Source organism: Manacus vitellinus, unplaced genomic scaffold (genome assembly GCF_001715985.3).
Source record: "Manacus vitellinus isolate BGI_N305 unplaced genomic scaffold, ASM171598v3 scaffold_1_pilon, whole genome shotgun sequence".
NCBI classification, from domain to species: Eukaryota; Metazoa; Chordata; class Aves; order Passeriformes; family Pipridae; genus Manacus; species Manacus vitellinus.
Genome location: NW_021939396.1, coordinates 44743636 through 44766275, shown reverse-complemented (window position 1 = coordinate 44766275; position 22640 = coordinate 44743636). Strand labels below are relative to the sequence as shown.

The following is a 22640-nucleotide window of genomic DNA, read 5'->3' as shown; positions in this document are numbered from 1 at the left end:
TTCAGGCTAGAGTTCCTCTGTCATGCTGCACAGGAGTGAGGCATTCTTGGAGACCTGATTCACCTTAGTACTGTGCACTGTGCTACTCACAAAGATTCTAGACTGGAAGAAACCCTGTACCTTACAGGGACAGTTGGCATGTGACAGTATGAAGTCAGTGACAAGAGACAATCCAATCTTCATTACAGGTTGACAGATCAACTCACTGCAATGCCAATAAAATCTGTAGGCAGGCTTCCAACTCTTCCCATGTCTATGTGCTTAAAGGAGTGCTAAAAAGCACAGACACTCACATAATTCTTGACGAAAGACTGCACTATAACAATTAATACCTCTGGGGAAGAGCAGTTATAAAACAGAGAGAGTTCTTAAAAAAACCCTAGTGTGAATTACCATTATAGTTGTACAAAAGCTGTATCTTTCTGTCACCTAGATACTAAGAATATTAAAAATAAACAAAAAACAAGGAGGAAAAGAATGAAGAGAAGAGAGAAGAGAAGAGAAGAGAAGAGAAGAGAAGAGAAGAGAAGAGAAGAGAAGAGAAGAGAAGAGAAGAGAAGAGAAGAGAAGAGAAGAGAAGAGAAGAGAAGAGAAGAGAAGAGAAGAGAAGAGAAGAGAAGAGAAGAGAAGAGAAGAGAAGAGAAGAGAAGAGAAGAGAAGAGAAGAGAAGAGAATGTTTTAGTTTCCAGATGGGAATACTGGCCTCTCACATTTGACTTCATAATGCATCGGCCAAAACCAGAGCAGGCCAAATCAGAGATGAGACACTTATTGGAAGGCCATGAGAAAAGGTTGCTACTGCTTGGTAGTTTAATTATAGAACCACATTGTTATTATCACTTGAAATAAGCCACCCCTCAACACAGAGCTGTGTTGGCTAGGGAACGAAGATAGACAGGTTATTCCATAAAAGGTATTTAAATGAGGTTTTAAAAATAGCCACTCTTTAGATGTCTCTTGTAGAAGTAGCCTCCCACCCATCACTTTTTCCTCCCTGACTGTGCTTTGACTGCCTATATCTGTCCCTTAATGGGAACATCTTGACATAAAATGTGCAGACAAAAAGCATGACTACTAACGGAGGCCACGAGGTAGGACACTGTTCCTTTAGACTAGCAAAAAATGCTAAGCAAATGCTTTTTCACAGACTAATTTCTAACTTCTTGCAAATAAAGCTCCAAAATCCATCATTTTCAATAACCTAGCCTGATTTTTAAAACTGATAAGCTGGAATATTACAGACAGTGTAAGCAAGGTAACACTCAAAGAAACAGATTGCAAAGTTCCACAAGACAGACAGTGCCAATCCATTTTCTTTCCAGATTCATGCTGGCCTCAGGAATTCACATTTCCCCCCTTCAATGTTCTCCCACTTATTCCATCTCTGCTTAATTCTCTGAAACATGAGCATCTCTTACCTTTACAACAGTCACCAGCCCATCGTTGCTGTTGGGATCAGTGAGGATGGTGAACCGGCCTGTCGGGTCTCCTCCAGTCATTCGGTACATTGCATTCCACGCAGGAGTGTGGGGCTGATCTTTATCTGTTACCGTCAGATTTGCTACGATCACATCTACCCTGTTTTCTGGCACTTCCCCATAGAACTGTAAAAGATAAGAAAACATTTTACCTTGTCTGGAGAAGCATGAGAAAGCTTCTCATACTGAATATTCATCAAAGTGGGGGAGCGCATCTCTCTTCACTGGAGCTCTGACAATTTACCTAACGAAGTTTACCTGAGGCCACCCAGAGAACCGATGGCTTGATTCCCTTGCCAGCTTTTGCCTTTTGACCAAAGCAGAATACTGTATCTAAGTGATATATACTCTGCACATATTTCAATTCTGCCTGCCAGCGTAGTATTTAATAAGCAATAAATATTTACTGTCTGTGAATATAATGAGAAAAGTGGAGAATGGCTATAAATATATGCATCCTTCAGTAACTCCCATCCTGTACTTACAGTCATGGCAGTGAACTCTGGAGGATTGTCATTGACATCTGTCACAGCGATGACAGCAGTTGCTGTGTTTGAAAGACCATATGTTGGGTTTCCTTCCATGTCCGTAGCTTGAATTATTAATGTATATTGTTGTACTTTCTAAAACACAAGATGACAACATAAGTTTTAGACAAAACTAACATTACCATAGAACAGCAGGTGTTCCCAAAATTGTACTTTGTTAAGCAATAGAACCTATCATACTGTTTATTCCAGTTAACATCACCCAAAACAACAGGAACAAAGTTTGTGCCACAGGAATACAGGTTGCATCTAGGTATACTGAACTACTCTTTGACTTTTTTCACATATCGCCAAGAAAAGGACAGGCTGACTGCTTCCTACTCTCAAAAATCAAACCATTTTATACAGTTAATACTATGATCACAGGTTTAACAACGCTTTTCAAATGGTGAAAAAAGAACCAGAGTGCAGTTTATACTAGAACAGTGTAAGTCCTCAAAAGCATTTGAGAGCACTGAGCCAAGGTAGGTTTCTCGGCCAAACGGCCACAACTGCCAAGGTTTTGTTTCAGCCAAGCCCAAGTATAAAACCACTGCTGCAACTTACTTGAGATCTCTATGGAAACCAAAAGATGTCAAAGCTAACAGAGGGCACTGGGAAAAAGGGGGAGGGAAGCACCAAACAGGCTATTTCCATAAATGTTAAACACCCTGGCCGAATATGGTGGCAGTGGCCCCCCTCTCTCCCCCTGTGTGCGCCACCGCTAACGGTCCTCAAGCCAGGCACTCGCTCCCTGCTCACAGCTGGAGCAGGGCCAGGGTCCCTCAAGCACCAGAAATGCCTGGCAGAGACCTGACCTCAGACTGGGTAGATGTTTAAAGCAACATGGACAAGGTTTTATTAAAAAAAAAAAAATAAATCAGAAAGATGTTTTCTGTGTAGAGTTGCTGAAAAGTTTATTTTAACTCACTGCATGCAATTATTGTCCATGCTCCTTCATTTACCAGTTCATCTTCCTCCCTTTGAGAGAAGTGTTATCATTCAGTTTTTCCCAAAAGAAAACACACCAACATAAGGAGCTGCTATTACTTTGAAATATCACTTTCGTGAATGGTTCACTAACACTGGAAAAAACCTTCAGGTAAAATAAAAATACTTCAAGAAAAGCATTTTTTTTTCCAATTTGGTACTTTATTTTCTCCCACTGTCTAAAGAGTTGGGTATATGACTGCCCTTTGCAGGACAGCTCAAGAATCACACATTTACAAAAAGAAACTACAGGTACTGATACAAAAAAATAAGCAAGGGCAATACCACTGATAATATCTAACTTTCTTTTTGGCCAGACAGTATGACAGACGTGAGAGATTTAATGGTTACGCACACTTCCAAGCAGCAAATATGAGTCACTGAACAGAAAGTTAGTTTTAAAATAAGCTGTATGAATCTTTATCTCCCACTGAAGATAATTTTTGCTCATGCCCTCTTTCACGAATAAACCTTTACACGACACCCCCAATGTGTATTGCTATATATGTACCCCACGGTTCTTTAAAAAAGCAAGACTAGCATCATGTATACAGAAATGCAGTATATATGTTTAATAACGCATAAATATGTATATGAATTCTGGTTTGCAAAATATACTTGCAAACTGACCTTCAAAAGGCTTAAATAAACATCCTAAAGGTCTCCTTCATGACACCAACAAGAGAAGCAGTCATGAGGGAATCAAAAAAATACTTTTACTACTTTCATCCAGGAAAAGAAACATATTTTACTTATGGTGAAGCAATAAAATCTAAACCAGTATTGAAGCAAATCTCACTGCCATATGATTCCACGTTATTGAAACAGCAGGTGCTTCTGATTCATCTGGGTCTTAACACATTGATCCCAAGAAGCAAATTTCATTATGGAAACCCTACTATTATTACACGGAGACTCCACTTCCCTACAGTCTTCTTACATAATTCCAACAGAAGCAGCGTACTATAAACTTTCCCCACAAAGTGGCCCAAAAGACAGCACATATGTGATTTTGGTTGCTTGGTTGTTTTTTTCCCTTCTTCCCAGCACTCCCATAAAGAAAATCAACTGCTGAGAATGAAATTTCAGAAATCAACACGCACACAACTTTGCAAGCATGGGGAAACTGGGGGAGGTGGGTCTCCTCTTTTTACTGTGGGTTGAGAAGCAGCCAGGAATAAGCTGGGGAGCATGTGTCAGCAGTCTGCACAGACACTTACTTAGCAGCAACACATCCAAAAATGAACTGGCAGCTTCAAGAAAGAACACAGACCTCATCAGTTCACATCTTTCCACTTCGACACAGGCCAAATAAAAGAGCACTTCACTGAATTAACCTCACGTGAGGCAGGAATGTCAGTGTGTAAATTTGAGTACCCTCCCTGACTTCTTCAGCACCTCCAGCAGTAAGGCAGATGTTTTAACGCTGAAGTGAATTCCACAGAAACAGCGGAAGAAATAAGAATAGTTGGATCTCATAAAACAGTACCTTTTGAGATAACAAGTGAAACATTTCTTCTGCCTTAAGCTGAGTTCCCTTACCTAAGCTACTCTCCTCCTGTGCATGTTAGCACAGCTAATGCATTTTGAATGTTAATCTAAAATACTAGCAGATGAGAAATGCTATCAGAGGAACCACTCTTATTTTTTTAATACCTACAACACTTACGGTCCCATAAATAATGTGTCACATTATTTAAGAATTTAAAATTGTGTCTAGTATTTTATGACCTTAATTAGAGCTTTACAAAGAGAGATAAGACTTAGGAGAAAAGGGCGGAATGGCAGAAGCGGGCAGATCAGCTGGGATTCGTGGACAACAGGACACTCCCTGGCCCACTGTCAGCAATCTGCTCAATTCAGATGTGGCTTTCTAGACTCCCAGTCATTTTAATTTAATTGACTTCCACAAAATGACTCAGGAAATGGAGGAAGCAAAGCAATGGCTTGGGAAGGAAACCCATTTTATCTCATATTAGTCTAATTTAATATTTGAATGATTTAACATTAATCATTACTATTCAACATGATTGAGAAATGTTTATATATACTAATTTGGGTATCAGCGGAGTGATCCATCAGGAAAACCAATGGCAAGTGACAAGGCTTCTCCAACTGTTAATGTGAGGGTCTAAGCTCCACAGGCAGCTGATTTCTTCCAAGTTAAATCCCTCCAGTACAGCTAGTCACTAAGTGATAAAACTCAAGAATTATCGCTGTGTCCTTCTGAAAGTTCACCTGTCAAAGATGACCAGGGGATTTTAAAAACAAGGGCAAAGCTGCCCATCATTTTTTTAATTTAATAAGACAACACTGTAAAGTTCAGGGTTTTCCCTTCCTCAAATCCCTTCTCTTCAAAACCAAGTTAAATAGCATGAATGTTAATAAAACCTCAAAAAATTAATTGCAATATCTAACAGCCTGTTTAGCTTTTCAAATCTACTGATTACCCCTTTCAAACTGAAATGCATCAGAATATTAATAGCCAACCCAGAATATCAGAAAGCATTTTTATTCTAATATATAGTTATTTCAAATAACTATAAACAAACAGCTAAAAAATGAACAGCAAATCCAGTTTAAAAAAACTTTCAGATTTAATGAGCTCAAATGAGGTTAGTAAAACAGAAGTTGAAACAAGATGTGTTCAAAAGAGACTTGTTTGGATTTTATAGCTTGTTTATAAAATAATGCTTATCTCCTCTGAAGTTTTCAAGTGGTTCAAAAGAACAGTTAGTCCATGTGACAGATCTGGAGTTGAGAGGGAAATATTTTTATTCCCAACCTCACAGATGGGCGAATTAGAGCAGAGGATCTGGCACCCTTCTCTGGTGGTGAGCACAGTGAAGAAATGTCTAGACAGAATGGGACTTCCTTGGCATGTAGCAGTGAATTACTGACGGATTCTTTTAATTTTTCTTTTCCCCCCGAAGTTTTCGAATGTGTGTACAGTCCTTGAGACAAGTTCATATCTATGCAGTTTCCAGTGCTGACTGTTTTTTTATTTAGAAGTGTGCTTTTCAAATTTTAAATTCAGTAACATTTTTCCTGGTATGTTTCAATAAGCAAAATTCAGATCAGGGAATTACTGCAAATGTAGCAACACAGAATTCAGAAGATTTAAAATATTTACTAGCTCTCTGTGAAGAGAAAGGAAGAGGACAGAGGAGCACAAAAGCTTTCCTGAAGCTTCCAAAAAAAATAAACCATATAGCCAAATTCATTTTCCATCTCCTCTTTGCCCACAGAGCTCATCAAGAGGAAAGGTCTGAAGCTACTCCCACTTTAGCACCAAGGCCTGAGCTCCTTAATTGCATTGCTCTGCTTCAGTGTGTATCTGTTCCTTAAAAGCAAACAGGCTTATGGCACAAGATCCTTTCCATGACCCCACTGAACCAAGGGTGACTACACGAAAAAGAATGTGTAAGTCCAATTTTCCCCTCTAACATAATTTTCTCTCCCCTGGGTTTTTGTACTCTGGGCCTAGGATAGTGACTAGTGTCAACAAGGTGAAGAAAGAGAGGAAGTTCAGACTGGGAAGGGGGAGAAATATTTCACAGAATCATAAAATGGTCTGGGTTGGAAGCAACCTTACGAATCATCTAGTTCCAACCCCCCTGCCATTGGCAGGGACAACTATACCATTGCTCAGAACCCCATCCAACCTGGCCTTTAATAATTCCAGGGATGGGGCATCCACAAGTTCTCTGGTCAACCTGTTCCAGTGCCTTACCATCCTCACAGTAAAGACTTTCTTCCTTTTACCTAATTTAAACACACCTGCTTTCAGTTTAAAGCCATTCCCCCTCGTTCTACCATCACATGCCCTTCTAAAAAGTCCCTCTCCAGCTCTCCTGTAGGCCTCATTTAGGTACTGGAAGGCTGCTATAAGGTCTCCCAGGAGCCTTCTCTTCTCCGTGCTGAACAACCCCAGGTCTCTCCCCTTGTCTTCATAAGAGAGGTGCTCCAGCCCTCCTATCATATTCACATCCCTCCTCTGGAGTTGCTCCAGCAGGTCCATGTCTTTCCCGTACTGAGGCCCCCAGAGCTGGATGCAGCACTCCAGGAGGGGTCTCACAAGAGCAGAATAGAAGGGAGAATCACCTTCCTCAACCTGTTGGGTATGCTTCTTTTGATGCAGCCCTGGATATGATTACCTGCAAGTGTATATTGTCAGCTCATGTCCAGCCTCTCATCCACCTGCGCCCCCAAGATGTGCATCTTTAAGTGATTAATTAAGCCAATTAACGAATTAAGTGATTAATTAAGTGAAACCCAGCCTATGGGAATAAGACCTGCCATACCTCTCTGTCAAGCCCAGCTGCTACAGTGATAATATCACCGGTTTCGTTGTTGATTGTAAACATGTTTGGAGAAGGGCTGCTCGGAGCCTGTGACAAGATTCTGTATCTCAGCATCCCATTCTGTGTATTGGGATCATCAGCATCGATGGCAGTAACAGTCATCACGTAGGTTCCTAGCAGCAGGATAAATAATTGATGTTATATAAACAGTTTACACTCAGATTACACAAGATCACTTTACAAGCAATGGTCAAAGCATGTATTTCTTTTGGTAAACTCTACACATTCCTTCCTTACTTAAAACAAACTAACTAAACTCAAGACTCACCAACAGAGTAATTAAAATACATAAGAGGAGATAAAAATACTCTGTTTATAAAATATCAGATTTGCTTATAAGTGAAGAAGCTCCATAAACAATGAAATCCTACAATTCTGCCACAAATAACATTTCTGTAACAACAACGCATCCCATGTTTAGATACAAATGTGATTAACTGGGCCAAAGGAAATATACTTAACGTTCAGAATTGGTGCACGTACTGATAGTGACTGAAAATCAATATAAACAATACTCTTTCAAAGGTCTTTGAGATGTATCTCAAACGCCAAGTCAACACTGTGAAGTGAGAAAACCCATTTCTTGTACTAACCTTTCTAAAAAATTCATTTTGCAGTACTGACAAATTAAGGAAGTGGCTTCAGCCATACTGCAAACTTTAGTCTGAGCTGATTAGAATTTTAATGAGATCTGAACAACACTTAGGTTTTCTTGAGAATTCAAATGACATTGATTTCAAATCCCAGTATTTCAAAAGCCTCTGAGAATCAGAACTAGAACTGGATTTGGTGACATTTCCGAAGTCTCTTATACCCTGACCTGTCAACTAAATGAACGTCAACGTCTATCATAACAATAAATGTAAGAATTCTGACATTATAAATAGGATTTTCAAAACCACGACCCAAAACTTATAATCTTAAAGCCTTTCCTGCTTTAGGTTAAGTATACAGCAATTTCGTCTTTTGGAAATGAATCTTAGCATGCTAAAAAGTGAATTTTAAAAGGGTGAAATAAGAAGATAGTATCTGAGATTTTGTTCCTCACACTAAGACACCTTTGAAAGTATTACAAGGTCTGAAGGCACTACCTTCATCACCTTCAAAATGATACTGTAAATATGATACTACAAAATGATACCCCCATCTCTCAAAAGCCCATGTATTACCTGGCTTGGATCCTTCAGGGACTGTCCCATTCCAAACCTGGTGTAAGAATTCAGGTCTATTGTCATTCATGTCAATGACATTAATAACAATGTCAATAGGATTTTCCACCTGGTTTCCATTTACATCCACTGCGTGTGCTCTCAGCTGTAAAAATCATTAAAAGTATTAGAATTTGCACAAATAGATATAATAATGGTGACAGGAAATTTCAGGCCAGACATTTTTAGCTCAGTGTATTTTTTTATCCGTCACTGTTCCCTCATATCGAACTTTTAAGTTCTCAACTTGCTAATGGAACTGCTTTTCAGACTTCTAAAGTATCTTAAGTTGCAGACTTCTTTAATTTGCTGAAAATTATCTTAGATCATGTAATTATGATTACTACCAGTGGCTACTGCCACATATAATTCTGTTTTTAATAATGACCATTAGAATACAGACTCTAAAAAATATGCAGATTTATATTAAACAGGAAACATCTTACAACTGATAGGGAAGGAACACTTTCAAAAATTCTTTACTGATATTACATATATTGGATAGACATGAATGCACAGAAAAAACATAGACAATAAATTTGTGTTATCTAAAACACCAAGGTAGGGTTGTGATAAATCACTGTCAGTAAACTCACTGAAATTCTACTCTAAAATTAAGCTGAAGCTAAATTATGGACTGAGTTTAAAAGTTACTGACATACTTAAATTTAATGCCCTGATTCTCAGAAAGAGCTGAATAACTAACTTTGACATCCTAAATTCACGAGCAAAAAAAAAAAAAAGGAATACAGTACTTTCTGAAAATGTAAACCTATGTATTTAGGCCAGAGTGTGGCAACTGATAGGAAAAAGAGCAACTTTCTCCTATATAGCAGTCCTGCTGATGCCCATTACACACATATACATGCACACACATATCTTATGGCTACAAACCTACTAGAAAGGAGCAAGACAGCATTATTAACTCACCACTCTGTAAATGACTTATATAAATGTAAATTCCCAAGCCAGTAAATCTTGAATCACCAATGTCAAATGCTCAGTAAAAATCTTACTGATGCCAGAGCTGTTGTTGAGAGAGCCTTTCCCCCTCTCCCCTCCTCCCCCTGTCATCTCCTGCTGTGTCCTCTGTTTGGGAGCAGCACTCAAAGGGCTTCCCGGAACACAAGGCAAGGACCGTTTTAATCCACAACATGCTGGAAAACTCTCTCTAGGAGCTGCACAACTTCTGTAGTGATTTCAGCATGGTTTCTCAAAAGAACAGACAACTTTGGGTCACAGCCTGATCCCTTTCCTTGAAACCTTCCTTTTCCTCTAATACTGGAATCTGTGGTCTACTGTGTCAATTTCTTTAGCGCAAAGAATATCATTTTCATAAGCTGACAGACCTAATTTACAATTCCATTAAAATGCTTAGATTTGCCCCTAAAATGAAAATTGGTACGTTATTCTTCCTATCCATTTCTCAAATCACAGCTGCTGCAATTCTTATAGCAGTCACATCCTAATTTGAGTTGTTGAATTAAAAATAAACTTCTGAGAAGTATACAATTCAGTGGAGACTGTGATCAATGGCCTGTATTTGACATATAAGCTACAGTATCCATAGTTCAGTCTTTTAAAATTACTTTATCTAAATACACTTAATAACTGTTTACATATGTTAATGCATTTAAGTTGCTTAAATATAGTAAGAGTTAGCCTTATTAACTTCAGTAAATACAAATCTGCTACAAACTCTTCGAATCATATCTCATAGAAAACTAAATGCTGGCTGCTCAAGTCATGTTTGAAGCAGATGTTCATCTTCAATTTGATAATCTGATTTATGGTAAATTAAACTCTTACATGAAAAGAAGCAATCTGTTCCCGGTCTAAAGGCTTTGTCACAGACAGCTGTCCTGAGATGGGGTTGATGATGAAGATGCCTGTTGGAGGTTGGTCAGCGCCCGGGCCCGTCACACTGTACCGTAGCGAAAGGCTTTTATCACGATCGGACCTAATCTACACGTCAAAAAAGATAAAGTTTACATTAGCTACAAACAACCGCTGGATGGGATGGCTGCTGAGGCAAGCAGCAGCTCTGGGGTTTTTTCTCCTCATTTTTTAAGCTAAACTTGTAAAAATAATTATTCTGGAAATGGTATAAGAGTTGGTATAAAGCTTGAAGTTTTCAAAAGCACCCTTTGTTAGAAAGCTGGTCAATCAATTTTTAGAAACTTGAAAATATCCTTGTCTATTTCTCATAAAAGAATGAATTGTATTAAACCAAAACAAGTAAGTATTCTTACCTTAAGTAGCATTATTTAGATCTTACAGAAAACATATACTATCATAAAATTATATATGAAATAAAAAGTCTGTTTTGTTTTTTCCCCTCTTCCTGTATCTTTGCAGACCAAAGCTACAGACTGTCTTCCACTACTGGCAAAAGCTCTTTAGAAGCTCACCATTTTTGTTTAAAGACTGAACTTTTGTTTCATCTTTTAAGGAAAAAATTGAAGGGCAGCACATCTGTGAGAAGCAGGTGAATCACCAGCATATACATTGACAGAACAGAGCAAAACTGTACCCTATCAACTTGGGCTAATGCTCTGCCAAGTTCCAAGGAATTCATCATGACCAGCCAGTACTAGGATTGGAAGCCAGCCCGGGAGAGGTGCTGGGCTCCTTGCAATGGCCATGTCTGGGTTGTAAAGTCCTGTGGAACAGCTGCTGTTCTCACCCCATCAGATCCTATCCTGGTGTATTCAACTCCTGCTCACGCCCACACCCTTCCCCAGGCAGAGAACTCCAGTGCAGGAGACTGGAGGACTCCTGAACCAACAGAGACACCACTTATTCACTTGAGGAAGTCATCACACCACTCAAACCAAGGTCACCTTGCACCAGTACAAAAGCATAGGGACAACTTAAAACCCAGGAAATTAGAGGTAGCCCAGTATGCTATGCAGAGCATAAACCAGCCCAAAAGACTCCAATAAACATCTGGACGATGAACAAGACAGCATTTACACAAAACTTCTTCAAGAGCTCTCAGAGGGACACTGAAACCACACTCCCATTAACTTCCTTACCCTAACTAATTCCTGAGGAAAAGGTCCTTTGGAATTTTCTGGTAGGTTGATTGGAGGAATAACCCAGTCTCTCTTCTGCCTCTTCAAAGGGCTGCTGTGCTTGTATTGTTGCCATGGAAATACGATGTCTTCAATTTTCCTTTGGTCCTTTCCCAGGTACAAGATAAAATTAAGCACATGTTAGAAGGAGAATTACTAGCAGACATCATAAAGTAACTCAGATACAATTACATAATTGACTAAAAGGCCTTCTTTCCTCTCTGTTCATGGAACTGTTTTATTTGCATTCACAGTGCAGTATGAAAATAACCAATATTATTTACAACTGCACCGCAAAATTATAAGAACTCCTTTTTTCCTTATTAAACTTGGAAGAGAAAGGGAATTATAAACCATTTATAACATGGCACTACTGTGTAAACTATTCTGCAATTTCTGAAAAGTAGTTAATATTTTGCAAATTTAATAGTATGCCTTTACGTATTTCTCATTAGCTAGAACTTCAGTTCAGGTAATGTGCTACTGTACACTAAATTTAGATCTGGATGTTCTAAAATATAATTTGAGTTCCGAGAGAAGTTTAATACAAACTGGTAAGGAATGTCTCAAATATTTATGACCCTATTAAATCCCATAGAATTAATGCTGTAATTATTTTAAACCTATGTCAACCATGATGGATGCAGTAGATGACCCACTTTACACACTGGGCATTAATCTCTGCCGGGTGTCAACATTCCCTTCCTATTCCCTTCTGTATCTGCAGTCATTTCATCCTTTGCATGACAGCACACAGAGCTAGCATACCTAAGGTTGGAGAAAGGGCGACAAAAATGCTTTCCAAATATTTTAAAAGAAAAACTTTTTTTTTATTTTAATTGACTATGTCACAAAGTATAAACAGATGTCCAACTGAAGGCCAAGTTCTACTACACTACATTCTGTTGATGGTAAGGATACCTGAACCATGTCTTTGGAATGAACAGGGTATGCTCTGGCATATCTAAGCATCTGCTCTTTTACTATACTTCCACGAACAGAATGACAGTATTTCCATTGTTAAAAACAAGCCTTAGCAGATTTAACACAATCATTGCGTAAGCAAACAAAAAAATGAGGATTACACAGCACTGGTCTCCAGTGTGTTCTCAGGAAAACTGTCTTGCATAACCGCATCGTCTATTTTGACATTATGCTTAAATCTTTAATGTGTACCTATTACAGGAATGTTAATCTATGAATAAATTTTGTTCTTTATCTGTAAACTAAGCATTTTAAAAGAGAAGGCAAGAAACAGCAGGCAGCAAGTAATATAACAGAAAGAGGTAGACAACCTAATATGCTTTCCTAAAGTAAAGACACTGTTAATTGCATATTGCTATGTCTGAGTTTTGTAAGTGGTTTATCCTATGGCAGCTTCCAGCAGAGGGAGACTATCTTCCTTAACAAGTAAGTGCTGGAATCATGAATAATTAATACAATCTCCAATTTGATTATGACAGGACAAGACAAAGCCAATATTCCCTGCCAGAACTGCTTTCCTACTTACTGCTGTAAATCTACAGCTCCCATCTAATAAATGTGACTGATGCATTCTATCACAGATTTGTTTATTTTCCGGTTACATTTAACCACTTGAATAAATACTATAATACTTCCAAGAAATTTAAAATAAAGAAATGGCTGTGTGAGATTTAAATTCAGGTATAAATCTCAAACTACACAAACAAAAAGCTCAAACATAAATGAATCTTATACAGTTAAACAGGCATGTCTTTCCATGCCTTAGCAAAGCTACAGAGTAAGACTACAGAAGTTCCTTCTGAAGCTCCAGCTTTGCATGCACCAGGTGTCCATTAATAAGCTGGCTCATGGAGAAGTACATGACAGGCAGAGTCAAAACCCTATTTTTATGCCTGTTTGTAGAGCTACATTTACACATGCTGTATTTAGTTGCTGTTTTACCTTTTCTGAAGCCCCTGTGAAGGCTAGTTCAGGGGTTAGCTTCACTCTCATTTGCCATTCTTGCTGGGTTTCCTTGTCTTGAGCAGACACAACAAACTCTGTGGGCTCTGCTGAAAGTTGAAAGCTTCGCTCTGCATAGACAACACCATCTTCACCTACTCTGAAATCCGGCTCACTGCTTCCAAAGTGTATTTTTTTGTTTCCATCACAGCTTTGAAACCTCACTGTAAAAAAGACACAAAATGATGAACAAAAAAAAATGAAAAAGCGGCCCACTTGAACTCAGTGTGACAAGCAATGCATTAAGAACAAATTCAAAAGCAGAAATACTTAACTTGTAACCGCTATTATCACATGCAATTATGAGTTAAGACTTGTACTTTAGTGGTCAGTCCACATAACAATGGTATTCTTCTGTGGACTGCTAGGCAGAGATTTTAAGTCTAGACAGACTGCCTTCCTCACAAAGATCGACCCCCCCCCACCAGCAAGAAAACCATCTCCTTCCATGTTGGTTTTCAGTGGATGGCTGCAGCGGTTTGTACCTCAAGCTTCATAAAGATTCAGTCAAGTCAATTCAGTAAAAACACTCAAAAAATTTAATTACACTGTAACCATGATTTCAAACACTGTCGTGGTTTGAACCTTGTTTTCCCCCAGAGGCTAGAAAAGTGGTAGACCCCAAGGGGTGGAAACCCCTGGAAGTTTTGGAGTTCTGTCCAATGGGCGCTCCTGCAAAAATGTCAACATCCCACAAGCTCACCGGAAAAGAAGAGCTGTAGTTTTTGGTTGTTTGAGGAGAGGTGGCCATGTTGTAGAGCCACGAGGAAGGGGCTCGGAGCCCCTTGGGCCCTCTGGGCCCTCCCAGCCCCTGGCTGGGGGGCTGCAGGGACCTGGAACAGCATAAAGCTGGGCTAGGTGCCTGTAGTTATGCCGGGAGATGTTTTCTCCATGGGCACAGAGCAGAAGCCAGCACTGACCAGAGAAACGGTGGCAGAGAGCCAGAGATAAGAACCTGAACTGAAGGAGCAGCAGAAGCAACATGCAGCACCAGAGAAAGGACTCCTGGAAGGAGAGCCGGGAAAAAGAGAGCCAGCAGCCTGAGAGACAGAGTTCTGGGGGTAAGACTGTACCAGCCCCCCAAAACTCCTTTGAGATCCCTCTGAGAAGAGAGGGAGATGGACTCCTATTAAGGAGAAGAGTTTTAGACATGCAGCACCGGAGAGAGAGAGGAGCTGAGAAGCTCAGAGCGTCCCGGAGCTGGACCGGGACGGCCAGATGGAATGCGGGGGGAGTTGACCTTGGTTCTTCCCCCCCTTGCACTGCTGCCACGGTGGCAGCCTGAGAGACAGGGCACAGAGGCCCTGCAAGGAGCTGAGTCTCCTGGAGATACCAGACCGTCACGAAGACCCCCCTGTGTCTTCGTGATATGACGTGGTGATACGACCTTGTCTGGGGTTACGAAGCCCACGGAAGACCCCTCGGTTGGAGGCGATGGGGCCGAGAGAGGCTTGAATACCTCCCTCGTGGATGCTGGCAGAAATCCAGCTATCAGCTGCTGCATGTGGAGAAGACAGACAGACTGCTGCCTCAGAAGATGCTGCTGCTTAAGGACTGGAAGGGATCTGTCCTTCTTTCCCTCCTGGACTTTTATTTGGAGGGGAGAAGAGATCTGATCCACTGTAAATACATATGTCATGGTAGAGATAGTTTGTGATCGTGTGTATAAAGTGATATGGTATTTATTTGTACAGTCATTGTAATATATTCCCTTTCCCCCACTTTGAGTCTGGTGTGTGTTTTGTCTGGAAAAACCCATCTCACATTAGGTTGAGATGTGGGAGGGGGAATGGAGCTAGGGAATTGGATTGTGGGGCTGTCTCAAACCATGACAATACGGGTATGACAGAAATCTAGAAATCTGTTAAGAGATAAAGTTCTGTGCCCAGCTCAGCCTGCTATCCAGCTGTGTCATCTCAGGTAGGTTATTTAGGAGTGCGGGGGCTTAGTTTCCTCGTTCCTCATCAACAAGATGGGGGAGGCAGTAAATACTTACCTCACAGAAAAAACCTAAGTTAAAGACCTTGCCTTTTTTATTTATTTTTTAAAGCTATTTTGTGTACTACACATATCCATTAGTCTACTTAGGAGTTACCTATTCTTGTTTAATTCCCTTCCTTCTTCCTTCTGTCATGTCTGAAAGATGTACATTGGAACAAGAAGTCAGTAAAACCAATTGTATAGATAATGATGCAAAGTGCACAAAACAGAACTGGTAACAGGATACTGCCTTCTTTACCCAATTCTTTTCACCACCACTTATCTTCTGGATGACTGTAAATAATAATAAGCAAAAAAATGGAAGTGTGCTTTTATAATCAATGATCATTCTTTAATGTTTCCAAGGCATTATGAAATATTTTGATTGTATGAGAAACAGAAATGCAAAACATCATTATGAAGGTTGTGCTGAAATTCACATAGTGAAGATGAAATAACGCTTTATGCCTCATTTCAGTTACTGGACTTTTTATATTGTGCTAAACCATGCACAAACTATTTAGCTGCAAAACCTAAAGGTCCCTTTCAAGAAAAATCGCTACTAAATGTCATGCATCATACACTTTCTCCTGTAATGCACTGTTTCCAGGAAGGTACTGAGAAGAAGAATCATACTTTTTTGTATTTGAACGTCAAGGATCGAGATGATGTTCAGGTGACAGACTAAATTTCTTTCCTTATTGCATTCTTTCTGTTTTCCAGAATCCCCCATTTGCCCTCTCCTGACAGAAAAGACTTAAGTCTTTCTTTAAGACTTAGTACTTTAGAAGGGCCCAGTAGGTACAAAAACGAGACAAAGCACAGCACTTCTCCAAATAAATGATACAGCATCAACCTTCTTAATAATGAACTTGCTGGACTGGGCAGGGATACTGCTCTTTCCAGATGGCTCGCAGAATTTGAAGGTCTTCCCCTGTGAAATGCCAGCCTCACTTTGGGGAGAAGAGCATGCCATGTCCACAAAACACTGAAGGCTGGAAAAACAATCTGCCTGGGTAAAAGGCTGAAGCCTCACCAGCAGGGCTCCTCCTGTAATCCTTCTTGGAAATGTTGCTTCAGGTCTTCCTCATAAGCAAAGAGAGTGCTTTTTTGAAATTCTAACACTCAGCCTCTCACGTAAGTTTTCACATATATTACTCTCTAAGCAATCCCTGTGGCTCCTCAAGTCCATCCTACCTGATTCATCAAGTACAATGACTTCCTTTCCTATGATCTACAACCTACAGGTCTGCAGGATTTGGAGAAGGTGACAGAACTGCTTTGCTGTTCACATGGGAAGAGAAAATTGACAGGTAGAAGGTCCAGCTCCCAGATGTTGACCCATTCTTTTCAAAATAAGCCTTGCAGCTTGAGTCAGCTTTCTGAAATACTATGTTGAAATGCAACAGCCAACTGAGAAAAGGGATAATTCTAAGACAAGGATATAAAACTACCAGTTAAAACAGCTATTGCAGTACCTAGAAATCATTACCACAGTCCTAATTTGTAATTCTGATTGTCCAACTTTTTGAGCTGGACACACTATATTGCCTAGCACAAAAATAAAAAGATGTCCAAGAAGAGCTTACTCAAAAGGTACTACATTTAATTATTTAAGAAGTTAATGACAGGTCTACCAACAGTGCTACTTGTACTTGGTTTCTGAGGCACAGACCACCCAGACCCCAGCAATAAAGGAAGCTGAGCATCCTTGAAGTGCCATCACTTTTTACAAACAAAACCCTCAGAAACAGTTCACATTGAGAGACTAAGTCAAAAAACCAATCAAACAAAAAAACCAACCACACTAAAAACACCAACCCCCCCCGCAAATAAAGCCAGGCAGCAATAGCTCTGTGCCTCTGTTGACCTCTCAGCTATGACTTCTCTCCAAATCTGCTCTTCAAAAGAGTGTCCTGACTGAAAGAATGAAGAGTGAGCCACATCCTCCTCTGGCTCTTCTCTGACTTACTTCTGAAAAGTAGGGAGTGGGAAAGAGAATGAATATTAATCTAAACTTTGATCATTATTGTTTTGCAAAAAGGTAAAAGCTAAAATGAGTATCAGCCATTAAGGTCCAAAAGATTAAGATATCACAGCCATATTTTATAAAAAATTATTATCCATCTATTACAGAGTAACATACTTTATTCATTTTAGATTTTCGAACTTATAAAGAAGAGGATTCCTTCCTCTCCCATCTTCTTACATATAGACTCCAGCAACAAAAAATATAAAACCAAGAAAAAAACACCCTGCTAGCCACTTCATTGATATTCTTCCTCCAGGCAACAGTAAATTATGAAATTCAATGAAAATCCCTTTCCTTTGACAGTATCCTGGTAAAAACGTATAAAATTGTCAATGCTTTGTGAGAATTATTCTCCCTTTGCAAGGAGCACATATTATCAAATTATACTGAAGTATAACCATCTATAATTAAATTCCCTTGGCAGAGTACAGGTTGTGCAGTAGCTACTCTCCCCCCAGCCGCATGGTTATCAGTCTCGTAAATTTGATTCAGATCACTTTGCTTCATTTTTCAGTGTTCAACTAGTATGAACAAAGAGTGATTTCTGACAGTGGCTTTTTAGGCAAAGATTTTTTTCAAAAATGCTACAAGGGATATTTTTTTTGTACCGTGGATAATGACTGTTTCTGCAACTATGTTCTTTCTAACAACCACAGGAAAGGGAGGCATGCTTTCCATAAGTCACTTTACATTGACCAATCAATCACAGGGATTCTTTTCACTTAAAAAGAAGGTTAACAAGATACATTATGCAGAATCTTAGTCACTTTGTATGCAGCAGAAAGAGATTAATTATCTGATTTTACTGGTTTTTAATAACACTGCATAAATGATCAGATGTGAGTATCACAATCTGTAAAAATAACTTGTGGATTTTTAAGTATTTCTCATCTGAGTATCTTGTGCATCTTCTGAAAGTATCTACTTTTTAAAAGTATATTATCTGAAAGCCATAGAAAGTATTAAATCATAATAGGAAATATATTGTTTCAATTTTAAAGAGAATACCTTTAGTCAGACCAAGGCAGTAATACGCAACATGGGAGTAAATGCAATCAGTTCCCAGGTTCAAAATACGGTTGTGCACAAGGATTTATAAAACTACGGTCTTTAAACAAAAGAAAAATTTTATTTCTTAGTATAAGATTATTATTAAATACTATACCCTAAGACAAAAACGCATTAGTATCCTAATTTGTGAGTCTTTTCCTGTCCTAAACCCAAGACAAGTATATATTATTACACAAGAATAAAAGAGAACCTCTGACTGCAACATTCTGAAATTAAAATCTAAAGCTACGTGGTATGAAAGGAAGCTCTCAGTTTAACACTCTTGCATGGAAGTAATTACAACATATGCATACATATGTAGTGTACAAAACGTTAAGAACTAGACATGCAAATTCATTTAAAGTGCACTAGAGATCTCTACCACTCATGCTCAGGTCTAATGAAATGAATGATTCATAGTATCTACAAAATACATGTCTAAGTCTAGCCTCGTGTACCTGACTAGTAATCTTCAATCACTTAGAACCATTTCTCCGACAATAAAAAACCTTTTTCAGCTACTTATGTTGGTTTGCACTCTTCGACACCTTGCTTCTGCTCTTTTTCTCTTAGGCAAATAACATCAGAATTACTTGATCCAAGCAAGGACTGAGCAAAAAAATTATATAATGGGTTATATTATTAACATAAATTTTTCATGAACATACTTGTGTATAATATAGAATATTAATACCGCATTTTCTTTACTTTCTTTGATTGCAAGACAAGTTGCAGTGAGTTTGCCATCTGGATTTTTTGTGCTTTGAAAATATTCAATTCACTTCTAGATAACATCCACATGCAAACAAACAAGTGTGCTTCCTGCTGGAAATTTGCTGGAATGGTGTTAATCCTCTTGAATGCTCTTCTCAATGCCTAAGCATTGACCTGAAGGCAAAGGCTCAGTAAGAGGACATTATGGAAATTGCAATGAATGCCAAGTGATAACAACACATGTACTTCAGCAATACAGTTGAGACCGTTCATCATAAAATGGAAAACCTAAGGGTATTTAAACCACTCGGAATCATTCTGCAGCAGACAAAATAAATAGAACAAGAAAGTATCTTAGACACAACTACCTACTAGATACCACTTTTACCTTTGATAGAACGAGAAATTATATGGAAACATTCTCCTTGAACTGTCTAGCTATTTGCATACTTAATATCTGAACGCTGCTTTCTCCAAGAACTCTGTATTTAACAAGTCTTCTCAGACAAGAGAAGCAGGAGAAAACTACACAGAAACCCTCACATAACCTCCCCCTTACTTTATAAATTAGTAATTTATTCAGACTGGTTACTTCTGTATCTGTAAGATGATCTGCTAGTCCTACTAAAACAGCGCACATGCTCGTATTTCAGTTCATGGCTTGTTGGAGTGGCATGTGAAATGCCCCTGAGACATCCTTTACTACAATTATAGACGACCTTCAAGAGAAGTGGGGTTTTGACATCACAGTGAACTGTTACAATGACAAAGAACTGAACTACATTCTAACTTGCCTTTTCCATCACCAGCAGCACCTTTAAAGTGGATCTGATTTTAGAACTTCCTGAAACTAGCTTAAAACAATTATTTAATATTTGATTTTTGATACATGGGTGGTCTACAGCAGCCAGAAAAATGTCTTGTTTTCAGCTGTAAGCTGAGAAAAATAGCTACTTGCTGATTCAAAAGACATATGGACTATAATCAGGTTATTTTAGGCAATGGCCATTTTCCTACCGGTATAGTTACTCAATTTGTCATTATATTCTTTAGAGACAATTCAATACACCAGCATTGTTTCTAAAAGGTTCTTCTAGTCTTTCATTTTTAATTCCCTTTCTTTTCTACTTTTATATTCATGCACTTAGTTCATCCTGTACTCCAGACCATCCAGAAAAATCTCAAAGAGATTACTCATTTTGAGCCTTTCTGGAGTAACCAACCTGCGACACTTCAAAAGAAAGCCGGGCTGTCAAAAGGCAGCTACTCACCACTTCCTGAAGGGCAAGTCTGCTAATTCAGTAATTGCTTTTGAAGATCTCTGCCTTTCTGCTGAGTACTGCGTTCTACCACCCCAGCCCATGCCAAGTAGAGGGCTGTTTCAGCAGGTCACACAAACCCAATTGGAGTTTTGCCACTTACTGAGGGCCGAATACGGCCATTTGCTTCTAATTCCTAATTTCATTTGTCTTCAAAAGCTTTAAAACCTGGTGCCATGTGAAAGTCAGGTTATGAAGCTCACAAGAGGTGAAAAAAGCATCACATCAAAAGGTTTCAACTGAGATAAAACTAGGGATACATTCAAGCTATTAACCAACTTTAGGTGTTTCATGATCTGACTAATAGCAGCTTAACTTTCTACATTTCCATGCTGTACTGTTTGTTTAATTGTCTATTCAGTTAGGAAAACAATAATTAAAAGGAAAAGTGATATGCAAGACTTCAGTTTAATTCATACTGTACGCTGTTTTCATTAGCTGAAAGCAGTTTGAGTGATCTGCAGCAGGCATTAGGTAAAACCTAGGACTAATATATGACTTTACCTTGTGGAATTAGGATGTTAAGTAAGTAGTATACTGCACAAAAGCTATAAAGTTTCATGAAAAGGTTTATGATATGCTGGTAAAAATAACTTGTGCTGGTTACTATAACTATGATTCAATGCAATTCTCTCTCCTGCCCCACTCCCCAGACTACTAGTTCTAAATAGATAAATATGCACATTTCCCAAAATAACATACTTTTAAAGCAATCTGGCAGCCTACATGACAGAATGATAGTGGACATAGACTTCACTCTCCCTATCTCTGCAACATTTTTTTTTCGTTCTTAATTTTTACAATTACACTGAGATTTTTTTCTTTTAAAGTATTTTGTTGCAGGGTACAATTGGGAAATATTAAAGTTCTGTCATACGTAACAGGACTTCTTCCTCATAAAACCTAATAACTCAAACACAAATGCCTATTTTTAAAGTATTTTCTTTCACAGGTGGCTATCACCAGACTTCCCGATTTCTGTATTCACAGGGAAAGGCTCAACACAGTTCTTTAATAAAATGCCATCTAGTTTCCAGTTCCCATAATCCTTTTTGTTTACAGAACAAAGTCGTAACAGGCATGCCAGAATGAAAATGGGGATAATGTTCTTTCTATTCGATAGAAATGCCTCTGCAGCTTTTCAGTATGGGAATACTAGCCATCAGCAAAACACAGGACTGGTATCTCAAACAGAGTCCAAATTATATCTGATTCACTGACCCTTTTCAGTCCTTGCCTCTACCACTCACTGGCACAAAGATCTTCCGCGCTTTCACACCCCTTTTGTCTTTAGTTCAGAAAAAATAAAATGCAGAAAAAGAGAATAAACATCTTCAAGAAGGGGAAGTACTTATATTTCGACAACTGCTTTTGTTTTAAAACACAAAAAGGTTTCTTTCCCTTTTCTTCCACTCTGTATTGTTTAAGGCAGTTTCACTACAGAACAGCCTATAGGCCCCTGCAGAGTTCTATGCCAGCCTTTTTCTAAATGATGCTAGCTGAAAGAAAACTCAGTAATAAATGTCATTTCTGTACTCGAGAGTACGCAATGCACCTTTAATACTTTCCCAAGTATACCATTCCACACAGTAATAAAAAGAAGGATTAAACACTAATCTCTTATACCCATAATGCATCAACTGACTACACCTGCTAAAATCCAACTTGGTAATTAAAAAATATATCTACTTAACAGCCAAACCAGGAGACTAAAGGGAAAGTACTGTCTCTGCAGACAGCTAGCAGAAAACAGTTGCAAAATTGAGGCACTTAACAGAAACCTATTTTTACCCCTATTCATTTTTATGTGACCTTAAGCAGTGTAAGAAACAAATACCTACAATTATGGTGCAGCAATTAAAGGGCAGTTTTAGAGCTACAGTAATGACTTAAATATCTAGTAAAAACCAGATAA

The 22640-nt window shown here is 38.8% G+C and overlaps 1 protein-coding gene across 1 annotated transcript in view; it reads right to left on the bottom strand.

Annotated features, from left to right (window-relative positions):
* Positions 1 to 22640, bottom strand: part of CDH2 (cadherin 2) — a 116143-nt gene that overhangs the window by 25486 nt on the left and 68017 nt on the right. The window contains exons 4-10 of the mRNA XM_029959381.1: positions 13571 to 13794; positions 11606 to 11752; positions 10377 to 10532; positions 8529 to 8673; positions 7300 to 7472; positions 1964 to 2101; positions 1419 to 1604 (exon numbers count right to left, since the gene is read on the bottom strand). Coding sequence (XP_029815241.1) covers positions 1419 to 1604; positions 1964 to 2101; positions 7300 to 7472; positions 8529 to 8673; positions 10377 to 10532; positions 11606 to 11752; positions 13571 to 13794 — 1169 coding nt within the window. The remainder of the gene's footprint in view (positions 1 to 1418; positions 1605 to 1963; positions 2102 to 7299; positions 7473 to 8528; positions 8674 to 10376; positions 10533 to 11605; positions 11753 to 13570; positions 13795 to 22640) is intronic.